The following is a 25,453-nucleotide window of genomic DNA, read 5'->3' on the forward strand; positions in this document are numbered from 1 at the left end:
ACCTGCCCATGTCTTTTCAACTTCCAAGCTCTTGCTCACAGGATGTCCTCCACATGGTGTCCCTTCTTCCATTTCTCTGTGTTCATCAACCCACGCAGAAAGCACAGAACATGAGGCCTAGCTGACTGGTGAATTAGCTAGATAGAGAGTCTGGCATAAAGAGAATAATTTCTGCAGGTTTCAGTCCCAAGAAGAGTCGTGTGGCCCAACTGCATCACTTCTAGAGCCCCTGAAGAGTTGCCAACTGTCTTTCTGAGGAAAATAGAGGCGTCAATGGAGGGTGAACCCCAAGGGACTTCGAGAAGGCTGAGACAGCTGTCTGTCTCTGATATCTGCTGGCCAAGGATCAGTGAATTCCCCAGAGTGAGAGAGTGGGGCTTCTCTGCCAGAAAGCCCTAATTTGCTGTTCTAGGCTGGACAAGACAATGATGTGACTGGCGTATCCTAAGTTTGTGTGTTGCACAACCCGTATAGCTGTACACAGCAGCCATGCCAGTGCCCAACAGGGCCAACACAGAGTTGGTGTTCAGGGATTGTTTGGCAAGCGGATAAATGAGGAAATGGAGCCCTTATGCCCTCCTCCAACCGTGGAAGGGATGATTGGCAGCCCTGACAAAACAGACCACAGTTAGACCTTAGCTATGAGAAAGGCAACACTGCAGGCTTCTGAGTAAAGGGGGAACAGAGAGCTGTGACTTGGAAGGGTTATTCCTGGAAACAGCCCTCATAGGCTTCTCTTCATTCCTTGGACACAGGAAAGAATGTGAGACGATGTTGTACCAACAAATAAATATCTGTTCAATCAGTGAATGAATGGATGAGTGAATGAGCTGAGAGGCAGTAGAGTTATGGTAGTAGGAATGTGGGTCCTGAAGTCTGATGGCCAGGATAACTTGAGCTGGAACCCCTCTTTTGCCACTTACCAGTTGGGTGACCTCTATAACTAGCAAGTAACTTGGCTTGTCTGAGACTCGGTTTCCAAACTGGTAATATGGGGGTAATATACATTGTTGGAATTAAGTAAGATCAGTTTTGGAAAGCACTTAGCACAGTGCATGGCACAAAAGAAATCCTGACTGAATGTCAGCTTTGTACAACTGGCCTGGGGGATGAAGCTAGCTCTGTCACCTTTCCCTTATGATGGCAGAGGCTACAGTGAAGGGTGGCCCTAGGCAGGGGGCAGAGACAGAGATGACAAAGCATTCCTTCAGAATCTTCAGAGAGCCATGATGGCGGTATTCTGTTCCCCTGCCCTTCTATCAAGGGTGCAGGCAGACGACTTCCCTCCTTTGCTTCCTGACGAGTGTGCATTTGTGGGAAGATAAATCTCCATTCCTTAGGGAGCTAAAAAAAATTTAACAAGAACAAGAACCAGAAATTTCAACATCAAAGCTGCAGAGGATTTGGGCTAGACACTCCAGTTCCCTGGCTGCCCAGCAGCTGGCTGACATTCTCTTGCCCGGTTCATGATGATGGGCTCCATGCCAAGGATGGGGCCTGGGTTTGGGTGTGGGTGGGATGGGAGCAAATTAATGATGTCATTAGACTTGTCGGCAGCCTTAAATCTCCTTTGAAAAGTTTAAGTGCAGGATGCACGATAAGATTTTAAAGAGGACACGTCAGGGCCCCAGGGCCCTAGGGTGATGGGTCTGAGATGGGGTAAAGAGAAGATAGGCCGGACAGAGCTGGGGTGGGGCCACGGGGGATGACCTCAGTGTAGGCTCCCCTGACCCATGACTAGGACTGGCAGTCAAGTGCTCAGTCTTCATGTGTCACTGACCTCAATGGCCTCATCCTTTCTCTTTACCCCACCCATCCAACAGACAACTTCCGAGAACTTTCACCAGTCTCGCCTGTGTTGGGCCAGAGGGCCACAGAGAGCCCTCGGCCCGGGTCTGCTGCCCTGGATAGAACTTGCAGCCCAGTGGGGAGTCAGACTTCACATGAGAACACTGTGGGATCCGTGCTTTGAGAGGGTGCTGAAGGACTGAGGAAGGAAAGAGGCACCTAACAGGGTGACCATGTGTCTTGGTTTCTCCATGACAGTCTAGGTTCATGGCTAGGGTAGATTGTTAATTATTCTGTTAATTATTCTGACCTTTAATTATATATTAGCTTTCACTCTCAGAAGTGCCTGAGTTTAGATGATAAATATATGGCCACTCTATACCTAATGCAGTCTAGGGATCTCAGACAAGACTTCGCAGGGGAGGGATCATTCTGATTTGGGGGCACTGACAATGCAGGTGACCTTGGAGCTGTGGGCGGTCAGCCTCAGCCATTTCTGAAGGTGAGGTGGGTGGGGAAGCAAGGTAGACCGGGAAGAATGTGCTCTCGGCCCCTGTTCCTCAACGTTATCACCTTGGGCATTCTGCCTGTCTCTTCCTGGCCTCCAGAGGCCACCTCATTATCCTTGGCACTGTAGCCACAGGCCTATTTATGACCACACTAATCTCAGGCTTGAGCACTCCAGGGCTTCCTCCCCTCAGCGGACATTCTCACCCCCATGTGATCTGCCCTCTGCTCTGCATATCTTTTCTCAGGACCTCTCACCTTCCTGCACCCTCACCAGGCAGATTACTCTGCCTGCCGGTCCCTTCCTTCATCCTCACCCTACTCTGCTCTCCAGCCTCGCTCCAATATTACCATCATCCTGAATCTGTGATCATACCCCCACAGCCCCTGTGTCCTCAGCTCCTGCAGCCTTTGAGGCCCCCAGCTGCAGACATAGCCCTACCGCACCTGGACCCTTTCTCCACTGGCACATGGGCACTGGATTTAGCCGTGCTGCCCTACGGCTACGCCCTGAGGGATAGACTGCCTGTGCATGCCTGGGTGCAGCCTGGGTCGCCACTCTAATCTGGGTGAACCAATATCAAGTACGGGCACTGCCAGGAGACCTCAGATGCAGTTCACCTGCCAGAGACAAATCAGTGGTTCTGGACACAGGCTCAAAGAAAATCTGAGCTTGCTATCACCTGAGGTCACCCCCTTCCTCCCTCTCTCAGCTTAGTGTCAGCTGCAGCCTTGTCAGGGCCCTGTCCTGAATACTTCTCCCCCCAGCCCAGCCACATCATGGTCAAGCTATCTTAAGCGGTGACAAGGTCCCCTCTGCCACAGAGCTCTCTGGCTGCTCAGGGCTCCTAGCCTATTCCTAGTGGATGACATAGGGTGCGGCTCTGTCACGAAGTGAATGACTGGTGAAACGTCTATGAGCCTCATGGTGTCAGAGTTCTCTTGGAATCCTGGGCCTCTTGTGGCCGAGTCTACAGATCCTCCCTCTTTTACTCTCTACACTGTATGGAGCACAACACACACCCACATTCACTCATGTGACAGCTGCTCACGGATGCACGCTCTGTGCCAGGCTCTATGCTGGCACCAGGACCGACAGATGAGCACCCCAGCCTTGCCCTCAAGCTCTGGATTTAGTGGGGCGGCATTCCGAAAGAATGTCATGGCTTGGTCCCCGGCTGTGCCTCCAGCCCAAATGCTCACACTTCTCCTCTCCTCTCTCTCTTGTCTCCGGCTTGTTCGCATGCAGTTTCCTCTGATGGAACATTCTTCCTCCTCCTCTCTGTGGCCAATTCAGGTTCTTCTCTAACCTCTCATATTGCAGGAATCTTTCCTCGGCTTGATCCCGGCTGTGCCTCCAGCCCAATGCTCACACTTCTCCTTTCCTCTCTCTCTTGTCTCCGCCTTGTTCGCATGCAGTTTCCTGATGGAACATTCTTCCTCCTCCTCTCTGTGGCCAATTCACGTTCTTCTCTAACCTCTCATATTGCAGGAATCTTTCCTTCTCATCCCAGCCCCACTCCCGACCCCCAAGCCCATCTAAATTCCTGCTCCTGCTGTAGGCTCCAAACACATCCTCTGATCTTCCTCACAGCAAGGATCACGCAGATCGCTGGGCGAATCTCCCCATCTCTCCTCTGAGTCTGTCTTGGTCTCCTCAATAGCCCTTTTCACATCACTGTGCCTGTCCTGCTCTATGGTCGGCACTGTCACTGTGCTCTATGGTCGGCACTGCTCTAGCCACTTGGAATATACCGTTGAATGAAACAGATCCTGACAGATAGTAAATAATCACTGATCAGTGAATCAAGATATATAAGTGTGCGAGAAAATGATAAAGACCATGGGGAAAATAAGAAAGGGGAGGAGAGTGTGAGAGTGGGAGTCAGGTTGCAATTCTAGGTTGAGTAGATAGGGCCAGCTGCCCTCAGGGAGCTCTGCTCTAGTGAGGAAGGACAGATAGTAACTAATCACTAATCAGTGAATCAAGATATATAAGTGTGTGAGAAAATGATAAAGACCATGGGGAAAATGCAGAGCATAAGAAAGGGGAGGAGAGTGTGAGAGTGGAAGTCAGGTTGCAATTCTAGGTTGAGTAGATAGGGCCCGCCTCATTGAGACGATGATATTTGAATTAAGCCTTGAAGGCAGAGCAGGGGTGAGCCCTGGTGACACCTGGGAAAGGTATTCCTGGCAGAGGGAACAGCCGGTGCCAAAGTAAAACATGCCAGGTGGGCTCATGGAACAGCAAGGAAGCCCATGCAGCTGGAGTGGCGGGTGTGAAGGGAGGGCCGAGGACATGACGTTGCGGGGAGAAGACACGGGCCATGCAGGCCATTGTAGAGACTCTGGATTTTTCCCTGAGAAAAATGAGGAGCCATTACAGCGTCCTGAGCAGGGAAGTGGCCTGTTCTGACTAATACAACTGCTTCTTGAATGAATGAACATCCAAGCACCATGACCTAGAAAGCACAGCAGGCCTAGAAGTATCTGGGAGAATACGTAACTCCATCCAGAGAGTCAGGGAGAGTTTCTCAGAGAAGGTGACATTTGACCATGGCCAAGTGGGAGGTCATCAGGAGGGAGAAGCCTGGACAAAGGCAGATCACTCTGAAAGGGCAAACTGCAGTGGGGAAGAGCTGCATGTGGCACTGGTCAGCAGAACAAGCTCTGTGTGGTGAGGGACCTGGGCTGTGACAAGGCCAGTGGAGGGTGGGACACAGAGAGCCTTGAATGCTGGTTGAAGTATCTCGGAATTTATCCCGAGGGCATTGGGGGGCCTGATGGAGTCATGCTTAGCTCTCAGGGTCCCACCTATTGTCTGCCCAGCCTGATGATAATTTTCCTCAAGGCAGAATGCCCTGGGCTGGACTCAAGCCCAAGCTCTGAATAATTGTGGACTTTGCTCTCTCTGGGCTTTAATTTCCCCAGATGCTGACCTGAGCCTCCCGGAGGCCTCCCTGTTCTTCCAGGCTAAGCTTCCAGGTTCTACACACAGCAGGTTCAAGTGCTACTCTTGATAACTCTGTAACCCAACAACTAATGAGTGGTGTGGCCTTGGACAAGTCTCTTTCTCTCTCTGAGCCTCAGTTTTCCCATCTGTAAAATGGGGATCCCAACAGCTCTTGCTCGCCATGGCTGGAGAGACTGCCTGCACCCGGCTCATAGTAGGTGTCTAATACATGCCAGGTGGGTTCATATGGGCCTGGCCTGGGGAGCTGGTGACCCAGAGGCTGTCTGGGCTGGAGGAGGGGAGCCTCACCTGGGATGTGTCATGGTTGAAGATGACGGCATTGAGGTCTCCGCAGTTGTAGTGCTTAATGAGGTCCTCCGTGGTGTAGGGTGCCTGCAGGCTTCCGGCCCGCACGCTCTCGTGCTGCAGCAGAGTCTGGTTCAGGGCAAACAGCACCTGGGCAGAGGAAAGAGAGAGAAATAAGGGCTGTGCTCAGGGACCTGGCCGAGGTCTCTGACACCTCCGGGACTGGCGTTCTTCCCTCTGGACTTTGGGTAACAGGCCTCGAAACGGAGAAGGTGTGTGGGGCCAGCACCAGCTGGCGCAGGCTGAATGTTTCCACACTTCCCGCTCCTTACTCACTGGCCTCTGAACACATGCAGCCTGTTCTCGTCTCCCGCCTTCTGCCCACACAGGTCCCCACTCCGGCTCTGGGTGACAACATCTTATCTAACGATGTGGCAAAATGAGAACTGTAGCGTGTCTGGGTTTTTGAATGATGGGTGAGTTTTTTCTTTGGATTCCTTTCTTTCCCTGTGCTTAGGAAAGTTCTAGAACGAGCATAGATGGCTCATTTTGTAATCAAGGGCACCCTCCAAACAAAGCAAAACAAACAAATAAACAAAACACAGAAAATGCCCACTTCGATGTCAAGACCCAAGCGAAATGCCACCTGCTCCGGAAGCCATCCTCACACCCGGCAAAGGCCTAGGAGCTGGGCCCCTCCGAGCCCACCCAGCATGTGTTTCCTCAAGCTCCTTGGTGCTCCGGGCCACCATGCCAGGCTCTGGGGGCACAGCTGTGTCCCGGGTAGACCCAGGCATCGGAATCACTTGGTGTGTTATGTAGCATATCAAATGCCAAGGCCCCAACCCTGGGATCAGAATCTCTGAGGTTGAGCCCAGGATGCATGTGTTTAACAGGCTCCTTGGGAACTTCTCTACAGCCTGATTGCTTCTGGCATTTGGGGACCACGGTTGTAATGGAATATGGCCTGCCTGAGGTAGAAGGGCCCTGAGAAATGACCTAAAATGTCCCATTTTAGATGAGGAAACTGAGGCCCAGGAGGAGAAGGAACTTCCTCAATTCTTGTCTGCATTTGGGGCACACGAGCACCACATGGCAGAAGTTCCTACCAAGTGGCATCAGACGCATGGCTCCAGAACACATAATGCGAACAGAAAGGCTCACACAATAGGTACACGAAATCTGGCCAAAATACTGTCATGGGCAATGGGGCCGAGCTTGTGCTTGTGCGATCACCTCCACCCATCTCCGTCTCCTACATTTGTTTCTGGCAGGCAGGAGAGTTGGATTGTGCTGAGATGCAGTAACCCGGGCTGCTCCCCCTAATGAGCTGGCTGGAGATGAGGTCACACCCCACCATCCCACCTCTGGGCCTTCTCCAGGCTCTGACCATCACCCCTGAAATCCGATCTGCAGCCACCTGGTGCAGGGTGTTGATGGCAGCATGGTGGCTGGGGATAGATCACAGGAGGCAGTGGCCCTGTTGCTGAAGACATTGCTAAGGCAACAAGCACTTCCTCCTTCATGGCTCATGCCTTGGATGAAAGCATCCGTGTCGAGCTGGAGTGCTCTGCTCTCCTCCTCTGGGAGCTGGGACACACAGACTTCCTGTGACCACATCTTGCCCTGATACTTCTCAGAGTCGGCCTGGCCAAGCAGCACCTAGCCTGTGGTGAGGTCATCTGCTCAGGCACCCAGAAGACTTGCCTCAAGGAAAATGGCTCTCCTGGACCCTCCTAGCCACATGAAGTCACTTCCTCAGTCATGCGGCCCTCATTGAGCTAGGTGTTCTACTGAATTAAGCACGTTACAGTCTGTAGGGTGCTAAGAACAGTTCTGGCATTTAGAAAGTGCTGGATAAATGCTTGCTAAATAACAGAAGAAAACAGTTAGACCTAAGCCTTTCTAGACTGGAGCTGGAAGGGCTTGTGGAGGTCACCTGGTCCAGTGGTTTTTCAACCTTTTTTAGCCACAGAATTCTTTTTGTTTGTTTGTTTGTTTTTGTTATTATTGTTTTCCAAAGGGAACGTAACCTTGGAATTTAAAATGTGGAGCCAATAAAAATGAAAACTTCCCTGACTGATATAAGGGACACAGGCTGGAGCCTGAAGTCCTGCTGGCTCAATGTCTCCCTGCAGCAAGGGTACCCAAAGCTTCTCTGTGGAACCCATAGGTACCCCTGGAGCCCAGCTGAGAACCACTAATCTCATCCTAAGTCCTTGTCATATAGAAGAGGAGAGGAGACAGGGCCCCGGAGCGGGCAGGATGGGTTTACTCAAGGCCACACAGTGACCAGCGGGCAAAGTGAGCTCACACCCAGGTCTCCTGACACCCACCCCAAGATGCTTTGCAGCGCCTTGGGCCCTGGGGCTGGATTTCTGGATGTCCACAGTACACATTCATCCCACATACGGTGCCATACCTATTTTCTTTCTGGAGCCTTGTGAAATAGCCAGAAATGGCCAGGGAATATTTATTATTAGCTTGTTACTGATCATTGAAGAGGCATTCCCAGTGTGGCACAGCTGAGTGTGGTAGGCTGTGACCAAACCCAAGCCTGTCATCCCGAACTTCCCCAACCCCTGGCAGGGTTTGGTGCCTCCCACAGACCCCTGTGCTTCCTTTGATCTTGGCACTTATCCCATCAAGTGTCCATTTCAGATAATCTGCTGTTCCTTGCCTGTCTAGACCAAGAGCCTGGTGTAGGCAGGAAGCCTGCCTCTGTGTTCACTGTTGGACCACAGACATTCAGGAACTGCTTCAGAAGGAAGGAGGCTGCCCCTGAATCACAGGTCCCTATCCCCATACCTCCTGCCTTGTATCCATCCTTTGCAATTTATGAGGCAGTCCTCATCCATTCATTACTAGGATCACTATTTTTATTGAGCACTTATTATGTGTCAGGAACCCTTTAAGCTCATATTAATTTATTTAACCTCTACAGCAACTCTGAGATAGGTCTAGTATCAGTCCCATTTAATAGATTAAAAAAAAAACACAACTGCAGCAAAGAGACATTAAATAACTCACCCAAAGTGAAAAAGCTAGAGAGGGCTGGGGCGTGCCCTTGGGCCTGGGTAGTCTAACCGTGGAACGCTCCCCTTGGTTTACCACTGCCCACGGGGGCCTCCCTCTGCTCTCCCTGAGGGACGGCCAGCAGGGATGGTGTCCCTGTTACAGACAGGAAACCAAAGAAGCAGACGGGAAGGACAGGCCCAAGGCCTCACAGCTTGTAAAGGACTGAGCTGGGGTTTGAAATCATGTCTGTGATTTCCTAATAAAATGATGAATAGAATAAATAAAATGATCAGGTCCCCATGTCCAGGACTCCAAAGTAAAATGAGCTCCTTCATGAGCATTCTTAGTGCTTCCAACAAATATTGGAAAGTTGCACTCATTCATTCATTCATTCCATTCGTTCGTTCAACAAACATTTACCTTCTGTTGTTTCTCTGCAGGGATCTGGGGTTGGTGTATTAATTGGGTTTGGTTCCTACCCACATGGAGCTCATTTTAGAGGCAGATTTGCCAATTGGCCATGACAGTAGAGGGCGGTAAGTGGGGCCTCTAGGCCCTGTACAGAAGAAGCGCCTGGTATTGATTGCTGCCTCTCTCTCGTTCACCCTGAATTCCCAAGCCCGCACTGCTCCCAGACTCCTAGGCCTCCGTGCCTTCTGTTCCCGGCCACTTTAGAATAACAAACCCTCCTCGCCTGCACGTAGCCTTGGTGGCACACTCTAGGATAATGTTTACGATAAAGCTTTGACATGGAATAACAAACACCAGGTGAAGACTAAAGCTGCCTCACTCCCTGGATGGCTGTGTGGCAGGCCCGGCCACCAAGGGGCCCTGAGTATCCCGGTGGCCCCCCTTACCAGTGCTCCCTGGCCAGGAGCTGGCCCACGGCGTCTGCTGAGTGTAGGCCCAGAATTTAAACACATCTTCAAACATGGGCCTAGGATGGAGTGAGGCAGGCGCCAGGAGGGTGGGGACAGGTTTATTGTTCCAGATTAGTCTAGTAAACAGTCCTAAATGGACTGGAATGGTGAACACAGAGGCCTTGTGTTCACTTGACAGCTCGGCAACTGCATTGTGAGAGGAAGGCAGCTGGGCCCCTTTGTTAAGAAAGATGTTAGGACCCAAGGCTCCTTTGGACAGGCCTGGCTCTGAGGCTGGGGCTCTGACGTGGGCAATGGGCACTTCTCACAGTAAGCTCAGCGATGCTTACTGAGCACCTGCCACGTGCCAGGCCCCGTTCTAGATGCTGGGGATTTAGTCAGGGCCAAAACGGACCCAGATCCTGCTCTCATCAAGCTCATCTGCTAGAAGGGAAAACAGAGAATAAATAAAATGATCAGTAAAATATTAATATTTAGAATGTTAGAGACATAACAATGATCCCATTGAGCTGGAGGTTAAGACTACTTTCTGGCCACGTTAGGCTCCTCAGGCCTCTGTATCAACAAGTGAAGAAGGGAGTTAGTGTGCTGGCTGGGCGACTGATCCTGACTGCCAGGGTGAGCTGGACCGCTGCTCCACAAAGGAGGTGAGGAAGAGTAAGTCTGGAGTACAGCAGATCTCTTAGGGGAGAGGTCCCCAACCCCTGGGCCGTGGACCAGTACTGGTCTGTGGCCAGTTAGGAACTGGGCCACACAGCAGGAGGTGAGCGGCGGGTGAGCCAGAGAAGCTTCATCTGCATTTACAGCTGCTCCCCAGCACTGGTTCAGCTCCATTTCAGATTATCAGGCATTAGAATCTCTTAGGAGCACCTGTCTCTGGTGCCAAAAAGTTGGGGACCGCTGCTTAGGGGGTCTCTTCATGTCATCACACCCTGTGCTTAATTGACATCAATGGAAAACTACAACAATCCAACCCAGACAGGACTACTAATGGCCTAAAACCTTCAGGAATGCTCAGGTAATGTTTGCAGAAGGCAAAGGGAGTACAGTAATGGTAGTGGTAATGGAAGAAGGTAGTTATAAATTAATGGCCTTAAACCTTCAGGAATGAAGGTTTAAGTCACCCCACTAGGTAAAGAACCATGACTGGCCGAGGTGTTTGCAGAAGGCAAAGGGAGTACGGTAATGGTAGTGGTAATGGAAGAAGGTAGTTATAAATACCAGCTATGCCCATGTGACCAGTTACAGAAACAAGGACTCTTGTTGTCAGGACTATTTCTTTCTTATTTTGTTAAGAATGTGTGTGCGTGTGTGTAAAGTCTTTGTTTTCTTCTCTTTTTTCTTTTCTTGTCCTCATCACGTAACGTGAGATACATTGACTTTATATCAGAGTATTTAAGTACTGCTAACTTTCCATCATATATGTAAGTTATGGGATATCGAGGAGAAGAGTAAACATCGCACAAAGAGTTTGCATCCTCTTCTGCAGAAGCCATTAGTGTGTTTGGTTGTACACAAGATCGTTGTATCACGCCAGGCAGAATCGTGTCCTTGTTAGTGTCTTTACCTGGAGTTAATTAAGTATGATTTAAGGGGATGTACATGGGTGCCGAGTTGACAAGGGGTGAACTCGTGATGGTTAATTTTATTTGTCAACTTGGCTAGGCCATGGTACCCAGATATTTGGTCAAAAATTATTCTACATGTTTCTGTGAAGATACTTTTAAGATGAGATTAACACTTAAATCAGTAGGCTTTGAGGAAAGCAGATTAAGCTCCATTAGAATTGGATGAGGGTGGGCCTCATTCAACAAATTGAAGGCCTTAATTAAAAGACCAACTTCTCTCGAGGAAGGGAATTCTGCCCTCAGACTGCCTTTGGACTTGAACCACAGCATCTACTCCTCTTCCCTGGGTTTCCAGCCTGCTCTGCACATTTTGAACTTGCCAGCCTCCACAATGTGTGAGCCAGTTCCTTAAAGTAAATGAATGTATGTATTTAAGTCGGTCTGTCTGTCTATATATCCCATGGGTTCTGTTTCTCCAAGGAACTCTGACAAATACAGTATGCATTACACAGAGAAAATGAAGCAGGAAAGGGGCGAGGAGTGATGAGAGAGGAGGGAACAGAGGTGCAAAGGCCCTGTACATATGTGAGGAGGAGCAGAGGCCAGGGTGACTGGAGCTGAGTGAACAAGGAAGCGAGTGATGGTACCTGAAGCCAACTGATTAGCAAACCAGGTTCCACGAGCCATTGTAAGGATATTGAGAGACGATCCCACACCATAATCCTTTTGGAAAAGGGATTGTTATTCCCACATGACAAATGAAGGAAACTGAGGCCTTGAGATAGCGAAGTCACTTGCCCAAGGTCTTACATTGAAGAAATGGAGTAAGGATTCAAACACAGGTCCAGCTGACAGGTGCTGGTTCTTTCTGATGCCCCTAGTCTCCACCCACCAAGCCACCTCCATCCGACCACTGGCAGGACAGACAGGCATAAACAGACAAGTAGGGGCCAGTGTTCGAGGCCCAAATTCTGAGCAGTCAGCTGAGAAGCGGGAGAGGTGCCAGAATGTTAGCCCTGGGGTCTGGTCAGAGATGACATATGAGGAGAGGAAAGAGGTCGCCATTCCCAAGGTAAACCCACCTGGACCATGGCCTCTCCTCCTTGTCCTGGACTGACGGAACCTCGTTCAGACCCTCATTTGTGCCAAGCTCTTCGTTCCAGCCTCAAGACCTTCCCCTTGCTCCCCCTCGGCCCGGAATCCTCTTTCCACATACCTTTCACACTTCCCTTTCACCTGGCTGCAGATGCTCTTTCTTCAGGAGGACTTCGTTGGGCCATGTACTGGGCAGGTCTCCTATTTAGTGCCCCATAAACATCTAACATTTTCTGGACCATTGCACTCCCCCTGCTTCATTACTGTGTAATGCTCGCCCTTCCTGCTCAACGGTGACACTCCAAGGGCAGGCAAATCATTTGTCTTTGTGGTTCTTTCTCCAGCAGACAGCACAGTGCCTGACTTACATAGTAAATGCTTCATAAATACTTAGAGAATGAATGAATGAATGAAAAGCCGAATGAGTCACTCATCCCATTATCCCATCCCAAGCAGCTCTCTGCCGGGACCCAGTGCTCTCAGGATGCAAAGCTAAGATAGCTGAGCCCTCTGGATCCCTGGCCACATTAGTCTGTCAATGCCCTCGGTTAGGGAGAAGGGTAGCTCTGCCTGGCAGGAAGATTTCCCCAGCTGGGGGTTATTTCCTCAAAGGTTAGAGCCTACCAGGCTTTGGCTAAGTTTTATTTATTTATTCTCTTTGCCCCGACAACTTCCCTGCTTCCTGCTCAGTATCCTGAGTCCCCCAGGGCCTGCGGCACAGAATCCTGTCTCCAGACACTGGGCTACTAAGCAGCGGGCATCCAAGTAAACACAGGTTTCCTGGAGCCAGGGCCGGCTCTGGGCTGAGAGGCAGGACCAGGATCTAGTCACCAGTGGAATCTTGACAACAAAGCCCTGGGCAAGTCACTTTTCTTCCCCAGGCCTTGTTTTACCCACCCATGAAAAAGACCAAGTCACACACTCATTGAACAAATGTTTACTGAGCACTTAGGTACTGGATATTCTTCTAGGCCCTGGAGATATAGCAGCAAACACAACAAATAAAGGTCCTTGCCCTAAAGGAGCTTTCCTTTCAGTAGGAGGAAGCTGGCAATAAACAACAACAACTAGTAAAACATCTATGTCAGAGAGTTATCATTGTTAAGGAGAAAATAAGGAAAGGAATATAGGAAGTGTGTGTGTGTGTGTGTGTGTGTGTGTGTGGGTGTGGGTGTGTCTTGGTGGCTGACATTTTAGGATGTCCAGGAAGGGCACAATATAAAGTGACATTTGAGAAGACATCTGCTGGAGATGAGGGAGATGGTCATGTGAATATCTGAGAAGAGAGTGTTCTGGGCAGAGGGCACAGCAAGTGCAAAGGCCCTGAGGTAGAGCAAGCCTGATGGGTGTGAGGAGCAGGAAGGAGACCAGTGTGGCTGGAGAGGGGTGAGCTAGGGGAATAGGTAGATGAGGTCTGTCTCAGGCAGGGACTCGACAGAAATTGGATGGTGCATTCCCAGGGAAATGAGCTCCAATGAAGTAAGTTCAACTGAAAGGATAGTTGAAGCATGCCGAACGACGGGAATATTCAGAGGTGTGGACAGGGAATGGTGGAGAGAAGCAGCAGCAGCAGTGGAAAGGTTTCCTTCTCCTAAGCCTTAAAGGGAATGGCGTCGGGGGTGGGGGGGGTGGGGTCAGGGACCTGAACCTGCTCAGAGCCACAGCCTTGGGAGGGGAGCACGCACAGCTACGACTCCCTGGCCTAGACCACAGCGGCCTGCAGGGAGGAGGGAGTGAGTGGGAGCAAGAATTGTCTCAACTTCCCTCCCCTCCTGCCAGTGCTTCCTATTGGAATTAGCATAAGGGAGTCCGGGGGATGTCGCATCAGTTCAGGCGCAGAGCGGGGAGAGCAGAGGGTCTCTCTGGAGAGGCGAAGAGGGATTTCTAGGGCATGGTCAGAGAGGTAGAGTGGGTGAGCTGTGGGGGCACATCCCGTTGGGCCAGTGGGCCTTGAAGACCTCTAGCTTCCCCCGAGTGAGATGGGAATCCTGGAGAGTGTGAGCAGAAGACTGCTGTGGTAGCTGTGTTGATGCAGAATTCAGGGAGGCAAGAGTAAAGCAAGGAGATCAGATGGAGGATGAAAGCAGCTCTGTCTTCCTCCTGAAGGGGGAGGAACTGTGCTTGCCCCTCCCTCACCCTCACCACACCCTACCCCAAACCCTTAGCCACAACCCAAAGAACCATTGACTCGGCCTCTTGCACAGATGTTCCTTGCTCTGTGCACGCCCACCCGTCGGACCCCGGCAGTGCCGGCCACATCCTCCATTTGCCCTGCAGTGTGGGCTGGCAGAGCTCTCTGTGCTTTCCTGGGCGGGCAGCTGAGACTGACTCACCCTAGCTTTCTTTCCTTCTTTTCTCTGAATGCCACACCCAAAGACCACCCTTAAAGATCCCAGCTTTCCTCTTCTGTCCTTCAAGTTATGCCAGGAAATGCTCATAAATCCAGAGCCACCCACATGAGGAGATTAGCATTCTGCTGGGTAGGGAGGTTGATAGCTGGGCTGGGTCTGGGTGGGAGGGGCAGGCCAGAAGCTTGGGGTCTCTAGGAAAGGAGTTCCTGTGGGGTCTGCCCTGTTGGAGGCAGAGGGGTCCTTTGGTTTTCAGTTTTAGGCACAGATAAGTCCAAGGGAGGCTGGAAACCCAGATTCTGGTGCCGCAGGCTCTGACCCAGACCAAGGTGGAACCTGCTCTCCAGGTCACAGGACTCTGGCTGAAACTCGAGAGTGTGGGAGTGCCTCTCAGCTCTGGACATCGTGTTTTATGAGCCCAACTTTTAGGGGCGTGACACCCCACCATCTCAAGATTTAAACAGGCCACGGGTCCAGACACTTTGCATATGAAAACTCATTTATTCTTTCTAACAGCCCTGTGAGGCCAACATTCCTGACCCCATTTTACAGACAGGGAAACCAAGGCTCGGAGAAGGAAATGACATCCCATGCTCTCCTACTGTTGGGGCTCCTTGGCCAAGGGTCTTAGCTCTGCCCAGGCTTAATGCACCGAGCCCTCCCTGCCCCTGGTGGCAACTATTTGACACCTACGTGGATCTTTTTTTTTTTTTGCTCCCCAGTAACCACCTCTGATCCCCTAATTTGAATATATACTGTGCATGGAGAAAAAAGAACAAAACGTATTAGAACATTCTAGAGAATCATTTAGGCTGGGCTATTCCCAGTTATGAAGCTTTGAGGAACTCCAAGGTGGTAGAGGAGATAGACTGAGAAACAGGTGAGTATAAAACCAAGTGATGAGTTATTGATAAAAGGAAAAAAAAAAACCAGGGGCTTTGGGGCATCAGAGGGGGTTTCTGACACATCCTGGGAGTCAGTGAAGGAATCAGGCTTTAAGCTGGGCTGTATGGGATGAGTGGCGTTGAAAGGAACGCATGGAAGTGGGTGGCGTGTTTAAAGATGTGTCGGGAGTCAGACCAGGAGGGGATCCAGAGAAGGGCTTCCGAACTCAGGCCATGGGCTCTGCACTCTACTCAGCAGGAGTAGTTGGCCCTTCTCTGCCTGATCTTCAGACACTGGTCTTGTGGCCTGTGGAGGCTGAAATGGATGGAGACCCACAGATGAGCAAATAGGCATACGGAGGAAGGATGGTCTACACAGTAGGTGATTGGTTGGCAGTGGCCCTGGTTACCATCATCATCGTTATTATTATGAAGTGGCTGCATCCTTTGGTTGGAAGTGTGCAGTTTTTATTTTTCCTGCTGTGTCAGACCTGCCTGCTGACACAGCTGCCTAGACTTCAAAAGGCAAGTCTCCATTTTCATTTGCAAAATCAGTATGAAATTCCTAGAGGGCTTGTCTAATTCCTTCTGGTCTGACCACACAGCAATTACCAATTTGCAGGGAGGAGGGGGGAGTCTCACAGGCCCTCCAGCAGTGTGGGGACCTCCGCTCTGCCTTGGTCCTGGGCAGCAGCCAGGGAGGACAGGATTGGAGCAGGCACCTCCAGGTGGCCTGGGGTGGGAAGAGAGGGGCTGGCTCTGTGAGTACTCCATGCTGGTGAGTGAAATCGTTTGTCTGCTAAACCACAAGCTACTAAGTGCTTCAGACATGAACATTGCATAGCAACAGAAAAGGCAGGACTCTGACCCAGGTTCAAATACGGACCCTGCTACGTGCAGGCTGTGCAAAGTTCCTGTTCTGGCTCTTTTGGTGGAGTTTCTATGAGAACATGGGATAAGCCCTTCTCTTCTCCGCGCCTCAGTTCATCCATCTGCCAAGTGAGGAAAATAATATTTGTCCTCCTTGCCTAGTGAGCTAGCATTCTAAAAACCTTGTAAAGCATTACTCTCCTTCCTTAGGGCATTTTAAGAAACTTCTGTTCCCTAAGCAGCAGTGGGATGGCTCTGAGGATGCAGCTTGTGTGGAATGGATTCTCATTCACTCCTCAGTGTTCAATATGGATTGGTTCCAGGCCCTGTGTTGGGTGCTGGGGCCAGGGAACCAAATCAGCACCATTTCTATCCTCAAGGATCTCAAGGTCAGGGGTGGGGTGGAGCAAGGGAAGAGGTACTCAAGGAAGACTTGCAAAAAGATGCTAACGTCACTCCTGAAAACTAGGCTCAGGGATGGACACAGCAGAAGGACAGACTCTGCTGCCGGGGGAGGACAACTTATGAGATTACCAGAGGAGGTGATTCTGCAGGGACGTGTGGTAGCAACGTGCACTTATCATGCAGAAGAGCAAGAAAAGAAATTCCAGGGAGTGTCAACACCCATGCGAAGGCTGGGAGAAGTTGGCAAGCTCAGGGAAATGGGACGACTCCTGTGGACTGGAGGGTAGCATGTGGCTGGTGGGAGGTATGAGATGGGACTGGAGCAGGGAGCAGAGGTGGGATCTGGAGCTCTGATTTTCTCTGAAAGACCACAGGAAACCACTGAAGTTATGAAGCAAGCGATTGACCGGTTGGTTAGGCTTTCGGTTTAGAAGCTGCCCTCTGGCTGCTGTGTGGAGAAAGGATTAGAGGAGCACATACTGTAGACAGGAGACAGTCTTAGCTTTCTCCCGGCCAGGAGAGGTGAGGAGGCCCCACCTGGGCCTGGGTGACTTGGGGATACATGGAAAAAGTGAAGGGAGGCTAGAATTCCAAATCTTTCCTGGCTTGGATGTTCTAGAACCCTCCAACTCAGGGCTCTGAGTCTCTCCCCTTGCACACACTTCCCCCTCTCCCTGACTCAAATTTTGGGGCTGGGCCTCCATCTTCTCCTCCACTTCAGGAAGCCTTGAATCCCACTCAGGGAAGCAGGTGGGCAGAAGAAGAGCCGGTTCAGAATGGCAGGAAGGAAAGAAGACTGCACGAGCCTGGCGTGGGACCTGTGGCCTTGACAGTCAGGACGGAAGCTCTTGCTAGAGTCCATCAAAGGAGACAGCTACATAGAACTTGATCTCACAGACAAAACTAAAATGCAGTCCCAGTTTCTCCCACTTTTTGCCTGTTCAAAGTCACAGGAGTCACTTCCTGGCAGCAGGATGGGAGTGTTAGAGACTTTGACTCTGCCAAGAGAACATCAGGTGAGGGAGGGTCCAGAGAGGGCAGGAAGGTGCCCAAAGCCACAGAGAAAGCTTCGGGATGCAGACGAAAGCGGGAATGAGGCATCTGCCTGCTTTACTTGGACAGCTTGAGATTCTTATGCCCCTTATCCCTTCCTTACCCCCACCACAGAAAGGGAAAATGTTTTTAGACCCGAGGCAAAAGAATGTGGAACTGAAATCTGAGCCTTGGGTCTTGGGAAAAGAATACAGAGAAGTCAGACATATTCTGGATGAGCAAAGATCTGCTTACACTGCAGATGGGAAATACTCAATGCTGTCTAAGTCCTTCTTGCTGTATAGGTCTGACCTGGGAAATCAGGCTGAGTGTGAGCTATGGGAGCAGAGAAGGACCCCCAAAAGTGTTGATTAAAAGGCTAGTCTGCTTCTAGGATCCATCATGGGCAGAAGGAGGACTGCTCCAGCCTCTTAGTCCTCTGCCTGCCACCTTTCTCATGGGGCCTCAGACCCAAGCTGGCATTCCACTGCCCTGTCTGGACCTGCCATCAAGGCCTTGCCAGATCAGGGGCAGGGGTCCCTGTTAGCCCCAACTTGTCCACACCCACACATCCATTTTGCCCTGCTTAGAAGCTCACTTTCTCAAAGAAGGCCTCCCTTCAGCTCCAGTCCGTATTTGCCTCCTTTTGTCAGCATCTGCAATTGGGAGAGCCAGTGTTCAAAACCAGTAAGTGTGCTTTTCAGCAATAAGATGGAAGTAGCATTCGGGGAGCCCAGACTTGGAACCAGAGCTGGGAAAAGCCCGAACACGGGCCCCAGCCTCAGCATTAGGAGGGGCCTCCAAAATGGAGCAGTCCTGGGGTTCTCAGCCGCAGCATCTCTTTTCAAAGTCCACTCCCCTCTAGGTTCCTGCCGCATCGATGTCCTTGGGGGACATACTGCAGTTACAGGGAGAACCGTGGTTGTAGTGCCGGGGAGCGCATCCCCTGCCCGGCAGGCCCAGGCCACAGCAGGACACTTATGAGGACTGTGGGAAGGACCTTTTTTATTCAGTCCTGACGTTTGCCTCCTGGAAACTTTATCTCCCGCCGGAGGAGCCAACCAGCTTCTGAGACTGGCATCCATTCCCTTGGCGATGAGGGCCCAGTGCCTTCATAGGACACGAATGGGGGCCCCTCGCTGCCCTCCCTCTTGGACACACCCAGGCCCAGGAGCAGGGCCCAGGAGCAGGCCTGGGAGGTCAGCAAGCCTGGGAGGCTCCCCCTCAGCTCCTCAGCCCCCCTTTGAAGGGGATCAAGTTCCCCCACAAACATAATTGAACAAAAATATGAGAGAGAAAAGGTCTTTGTTCTCCCATTTACAGCGTCAGAAAATATGTAACAAATTAGCCGTTTATGAGGTAAGAGAACAGGGCTGTGCGCTGCGGCCGGGAGGCAGGGCCGCCGTACAAGGGGGCCTTTCAGCGCGCTGAGTGTGGGGGGCAGCCAAGCCCGGGAAGGACGGGCTCTGCCCCAGGCCTGCCTGCCTGCGAGCACGGCCTGGCACCGGCAGGACGGAGGGAGGCCCCATCTGACCCCCTAGCTTGGACTGGGTGAAGCTTGGCAAATGGAAACATGGCGCCAACCAGTCAATGATGAATACAGCTCTTGGCGGGTCAGGCGGCCAGCGAGTGGGAGTGGGGACCTGAGGCCTGGCTTCCCAACCTGCCTCTGACTGGTTCCCCGGAGTGACCCCGAGTGATTTCCTCTCCTTGTAAGGAGCTGCTTTTCCATCTCTAACAGGAGGGTGTTGTTGACAATGATCTCTCGGGGCTCCTCGGATGCTCGTCTAGCTGCGGGAAGAGGCCTCTGCGGTGTCCCTGCTGATTTTGCTGAACCTTAGGAGTGGGGAGGTGGTTCTTGGCATTGCACAGAATTTTTCTCTCAGATACCTTTGATTTTTCTTCCAGAGTTCGAGCAAAAATTCCAGCTGAAGCATCAAACACAGGATGTCGTTAAGGCCAAGGGGAGGGGGCGTATGTGGAACTGGTAAGGGAGTGGCTGGCTGAGCATGGAGATGGGAGAATACTTCTCTCTTCGACCTTGTCCCGGCCTTTATTTGCTTCATCATTACGTTCAGAAGAGCCAAGGGCTGGGCTAAGAACATTTTGAAAGAGATACTTTGGGCTGTCCAGGTTGGTGATTTTCAGAGTTGGGCTCGAACATCCTCTGCCTTTATCTACGACTTTCGCAGTTGAAAAGTCTGTCACTCACATTCCATGGCTTTGATATCCCACGATTTGGCATTTCTGACTCCGTGGTTACACCATGTGTTTCTCGGCCTGCGTTTTCCCGGGGCTGGGCACGTGGCAGGCCAGTAAGCTGCAGGCCTGCGGGGTGGGATTGTCCCCTGCAGCCATGGTGTGGGACTCTCCTCCGTGTCACACAGTCTGTGCTCCAGCCCAGCCTGCACTTTCCTCTCCAGTCGCACAGGGGCAGGAGGCTCGCGGCGGCCGGGGCCTCTGAGAGCAGATGCTGGTGAGATCACGGTTCCGTGCCAGTCTGGTGTAAGGAATCCTCGAGAAAACGGGGTGCTGGGCTTCAGCATGAATATCCTGAGTGTTTCGTCTGTAGTCACAAACACATCGCTTTCCTGGATCTGATTTTATTTATTTTGATTGGATCTTAACAGTTCTTTACAAGGCTGAAACTGAAGCCGCCTGAGGTCCCCGGGAGACTTGCTAAAACTTCAACTGCACCCAGTTTAGCAGAGCAACTTGAAAGTCAATCAGCGGTGAGGGACAATCTGCCTCATTATTTCCAGCCCTGGAATTTGGCAGCAGATGGAATTCTGGGCCTGGTGTGGATGCGGCCCTGGCCGATGAACACAGCAGGGTCTGTCGCCCCTGGGTATGTCCGTGCAGGGTCTGGGGTTGGACAGGCTGATATACCCTCTGAGCGTGGGTGGTGCCAGGAAGGATTTCCCGCTCGGGGGTGGAAAAAAGGGTGACAAGGCCCCCTGACCCCAGGTTCAAAGCTGCTGCTCTAGACCTGCGTAGGTCAATCCTTTAGATACAAGGCCCTGGCTGGGTTCTGGGGAAGCAGAGGTGGAATCGGACATGTTTGCTCTCCTTCGGGAAGCAGACCAGAGCCACTGGGGTAAATTCTTACAGGAAGTGTCAAGGGCCCTGGGAACACACTGGAGTGAGCACTCAAGGCTGATGCCTTCTGCATGAAGCCTCACTTTCACGACGAGGTCCACTTTGAACCCCTGACTTAAAATAGTAACCAGCCCGCCCCGGGTACTCCCATTCCCATTCATTCTGCTGTACTTTTCTCCACTTACCAACCGTCTTATAACACATGATGTTAGTCCCTTGTTTATCACATCTCTTCCCACTTTGAATGTAAGACACTGCATGGGGGCAGTGATGTTCGCTCAGTCCACTAATATCTCTCCGGCCTCAGCATATAACATGTGCTCAGTAAGTCTTTGTCACATGAATGAATGAAAGAACAAATGACCCAGTGGCATTTTATTACCAATTCCTATTCCTGAGTCTCCTGAGCCTCTACCCTTTTCAGCAGCAGGGAGCTGGTACCTGGAGAGGAGGGAAGGTGGTGCTTACACACCACCAAGTCCAACTGCTCACTTGACAGACAGAGCTCAGAGAGGGATAGGGGCCTGTCCAAAGTCACACAGCGCAGGAGCACATGTTTGGACAGACCTTAGGATGTGCCTGTAGATTCGTCTGCTCTCAGAGGAGCACTCCAAGTTTGCTGGGGCACCAGGAAAGAACCCCTGCAAAAAAGAAACCCTGCAGGAAAGGGGGACCAGGAGCTCTAAGCAAGGTCAGCAGCTGTGTGCAAGGCTGGAGCCCCAGCTGCTAGGCCATCTTGCTCACCTCATTCTCGCCCATCTTACCCTGCCTGTCTCACTGCCCGTGCTCCCTCCCCATGTATGAATAACAAGAAGTCAACAGATGCCACTTATTACATACTGAGGACTTTGTACATGCACACACATACAAAGTCTCATTTAATTCTTCCCCAAATCTTATGGTAATTATGAATATTTCAGTTTGAAAAATAACAAAACTAAGGCTCAGGGAGGTTAAACAACTTGCCAAGGTCACAGAGTGGTAGGGGGGGGTTTTGATCGCAGCGTGTTCTTTCCTTCCTCTGGGGTCTTTGTGCCTTCCCTTCCAGGCGTGTGTGTTGTGTCGTGTTGTGTGTGGCGGTGCCTTGCCTGGAATTCCTTCCCCTCCCCCTTTGCTCCCTTCCTTCAGAAAGTCCCGTCCGTCCCCTCCACCCGCCATGAGCTCAGGTTCTCACCCTGAGCTGACTGGGACATCAGTGTGTGAAAAGCTCCAGGGTGTCACTTTTACACGAGTGCCTATCACAGGCAGTAAGCCAGTCATCTGAAAACTGGGTCTAAGGAATCCCAGGGCTGTTGGAGCAGACATGGGGGACGGGAGGAGCCTGACTCAACTCCAGGACTTGGTTTTGGGAGCAGGAATCACAGCCCCAGGTCTTGGGACTGGAAGGAACCCACCTGTTTCCACAGGCCTGGAGGTACCCTGGCAATGTCCTTGTCTGGCAGGCACTTGGGGCTGTTCCAAGCTCCCAAGCAGACTGCCACTCCAACCCCCTAGCACTATCTTCTAGCAAGTGCTTTTCACACTGAACGCCAGGCCCCTTCCTTCCCATCTCAGGCCAGCCTATCAGTGGCCCCCGCCCCCGAATTCATCTGTGTTCTGTGATCCTGGCAAGGCTGCAGAGATTTGGGGCAGCAACTGCTGCAGGGTGGGTCAGCCCTTCTCCAGGTGGACACTCCGCCTTGAGAACCAGTTCTCTCAGTGCCAGCATGGATTCCAGAACCCCCAACCCCGGTCGCCCTCTCTGTATACCCTTCAGGCTGTCATCATCCCTCTTCAAAAGCAGATGCAGACGTTCGAGGAAGAAAACATTCTACAGGGTTTGGAACAATGAAGGCGCCGCTGATTAACTCTCAGCCAACCAGAAAATGTAATTAACCTCACTGCCCAACCCAAGCACTGGGTAATATGCTCTTTCTCTCTCTCTCGAACCTTCCCACACAGACACGCACATACACGTGCATGTGCACACTCACTCATACTCGTACTCCAAACACACCCCTGAGATCCTGCACAGTCTCGTGTGGACACGCACCTAGATGGGCACAGACCCCCAGGCACACAGTCTCACACACATGCACACATAGACCCACACACACAGTCACACTCATAGTCACATTAACACACAACCACACACTCACATTCACACTCACACACAATCACACACCCAGTCACACATCCAAACTCACATGCGCGTGCACACACACACACACACACACACACACACACACACTCTCACTCCTCCGGTGGAGATCCTGCTCGTCCCTAGGCCTGACCAAACTACCACGCGTTGCTCTGGGCTCCTTTCTACCTCCCACACACAGCAGGCTCGCTCTGGGGAGAGATCCCTCCACCTCTCTACTCCAGGCATTCCCAAATCCCAGAAACTGTGCAGACCCCACTTCAGCTATCTTGGTCTCAAAGAGGCCCCTTTCAATCCACTCCCCACTTTGCTTCCTCATCACAGGCAGTGGGGCAGCAGGGGGTGGGGTGGGGTGCAGACGGAATCTGGCTATGGAATCCGATCCTCCTCACTCAGGGCCCTTGGGCTGGTCCCTGGATCTCTCCAGGGCATTTCCTCACCTGTAAAGTGGGGACATCTATCTTGCAGGGTTGCTAGGAAAGTTAGAGATAATGCACGTACTATGCTTTTCATTTTTTAACTCTTTTAGTCCGTTTAACTTTTCAAGAGGGTATTATTATCACCATTTTAAAGGTGAGGAAACTGCGGATTGTAGATGTTGAACAGCAAACATGGCTGTGGTCATCACAGCATTACCCTTTCCCAAGCGGCCTTTACAGTTTGGTTCCAGCGCCCGAGGCTCAGAAAACTAATGCTATGACACATTCGTGAGCACTGTTTACCCACGATCCAGATGGTCATACAGGAGGTTATGGCCCCGTCATACAGAGACAGCGCCACCCTGAGCCACACCCTCAGGTTCTGGAGTCGGTCCCACCTGGCCCCTGGTTTCCTAGGTGTGGGTTCTGGTTTTGTTTTCCTAGGCTGGTATTAGGCCCATGCGAGGAACCAGGGCTGGATCTGGTGGTGGACAAACAACTCTGCTGATATCACCAGGGGCTGTGCAGTCAACATCTCATCTTGAACAGTCCGGTGAAGTCGGCCCTGGGGCACAGGACCTGGGGACACCTGTGGTTTCAGAGCCTGGGGCCGAGGCTCCAGGGTATCATCTACTCCTCATCCCAGGGGCGAATTCCTTCCCCACTCTGAGAGAACAGTGTCTGAGGGAATGTGGTGCTGGTGAGGCTTTCAGGCATCAAGTGCTAGACAGAACTGGCCTGTCAGAGCTACCAGTGTGATCAGGTCTGGTGTTGCTCATGTGTCCCGGCATGAGCAACACCAGACCTGGGGTTGTCCCTGGGGACTGCTATCTGGAGACCCAGAAGGGCAGAAGTGCTGAACACATAGCTGCATGGCAGAAGCAGATGGCAGAAATCCTGTCACGTTGGTATAGTGTCAGCACATTCTTGGAGCAAATGCTCTGAAAATCCTGTCCTCCGAGTTCACTTTCAAGTGGGACGAGGGCCTCGCTCCCCTAGCAGAGTCATGACCGGGCCACTGCCTAGGGCTGGAGGCTTTAGGGAGTAGGTGAGAGGACTTGGAGCCCCCTCCTGACCTCCCTGACCCAGAGCACCAGCCTCTGCTTGCTCTCCCTCTGTAATGGGGAGCTCGCTAAAGCCAGAGGCTGCAGGGAAGGTCGCTCTCCAGTAGGCAGGCCCGAGTCTAGAGAATGAAAGTGTGTGTTTGCGGGCACAGTGGGAGCACGGGTGCCGCTGGTCTGGAAGGAGGGAGGGAAGGCCTTGCTGCATCCTGAGACCATCACGGTGGGAGACAGGCCTCTAGCTCAGCTGGTCAGGAAAGCAGAGACTTTGCCACAGAAGAGCAGTGTCAAGGCCTGTGAAGGTCTTCCTTCTAGTCTAATCCTCTGGCTTTTCACAAAGTGGAACCGAGGCCTAGAACCAAAGCTTGTGAGTTCCTTTTTGCTGGGAAGCTATGTAAGGGGTGAGATTTGAGGGGCTCCAGGAATCACTCCACTGGCAGGAGGGCTCTCTGGGGTTTGACCGACGTGGCACATTGCTCTCTCTCTGAGGGTTCAGCGCCTGTTAATTCAGGGTGTTCCCTGGGCTCTTCCTCTGGAGGAGTGGGCATGTCCTGTCCTGCAGGCCTGGTCCCTGCCCCTGGCAGGGATGTTGGCAACTCTCTCATCCTTCCTGTGCCTGAATTTCTTCACCTGTAAAGTGGAGGCTGTTAATACTTACCTCATAGGGTCGCCGTGAGGGTGACACACAAGGAAATCACCCAGCACAGGGCCTGACATGCACAATGTTTAGACTAGGACCTCCCCTGATGGACGTGAGATCAAGGACTGTGAAGGAGTGGGCAGCCCCACAAAGTTTGCCGTAACTGGGCAAGAAGGGGCTTCAGGGCCCGGTCAGCCTACAGCTATGCATCATTCCTCATCCACTTCTCTCACTTCTCCTTTTCCCCACCTGCCTGGGCAGGCCCACCTCCTTAGGAACAAATCTGTAAGTCTCATTCCTGTCAGTGCTGCAGAGGCAGGGCTGGGGGGAATCCTTCAGCAGTGAGGGTTGTCAGCTCCCCGCCAACGTTCTGCACATTTAATGTTGGACCGTGGGACTACATCCTGACACCCACTTTGTATGGATGGCATCTGCTCTC

General features: G+C 51.8%; 1 protein-coding gene across 1 annotated transcript in view; it reads right to left on the reverse strand.

Annotated features, from left to right (window-relative positions):
* Nucleotides 1-25,453, reverse strand: part of TRABD2B (TraB domain containing 2B) — a 204,993-nt gene that overhangs the window by 28,680 nt on the left and 150,860 nt on the right. Inside the window, exon 3 of the mRNA XM_006919165.3 lies at nt 5,558-5,704. Coding sequence (XP_006919227.1) covers nt 5,558-5,704 — 147 coding nt within the window. The remainder of the gene's footprint in view (nt 1-5,557; nt 5,705-25,453) is intronic.

Source organism: Pteropus alecto, unplaced genomic scaffold (assembly GCF_000325575.1).
Source record: "Pteropus alecto unplaced genomic scaffold, ASM32557v1 scaffold25, whole genome shotgun sequence".
Taxonomy (NCBI): domain Eukaryota; kingdom Metazoa; phylum Chordata; class Mammalia; order Chiroptera; family Pteropodidae; genus Pteropus; species Pteropus alecto.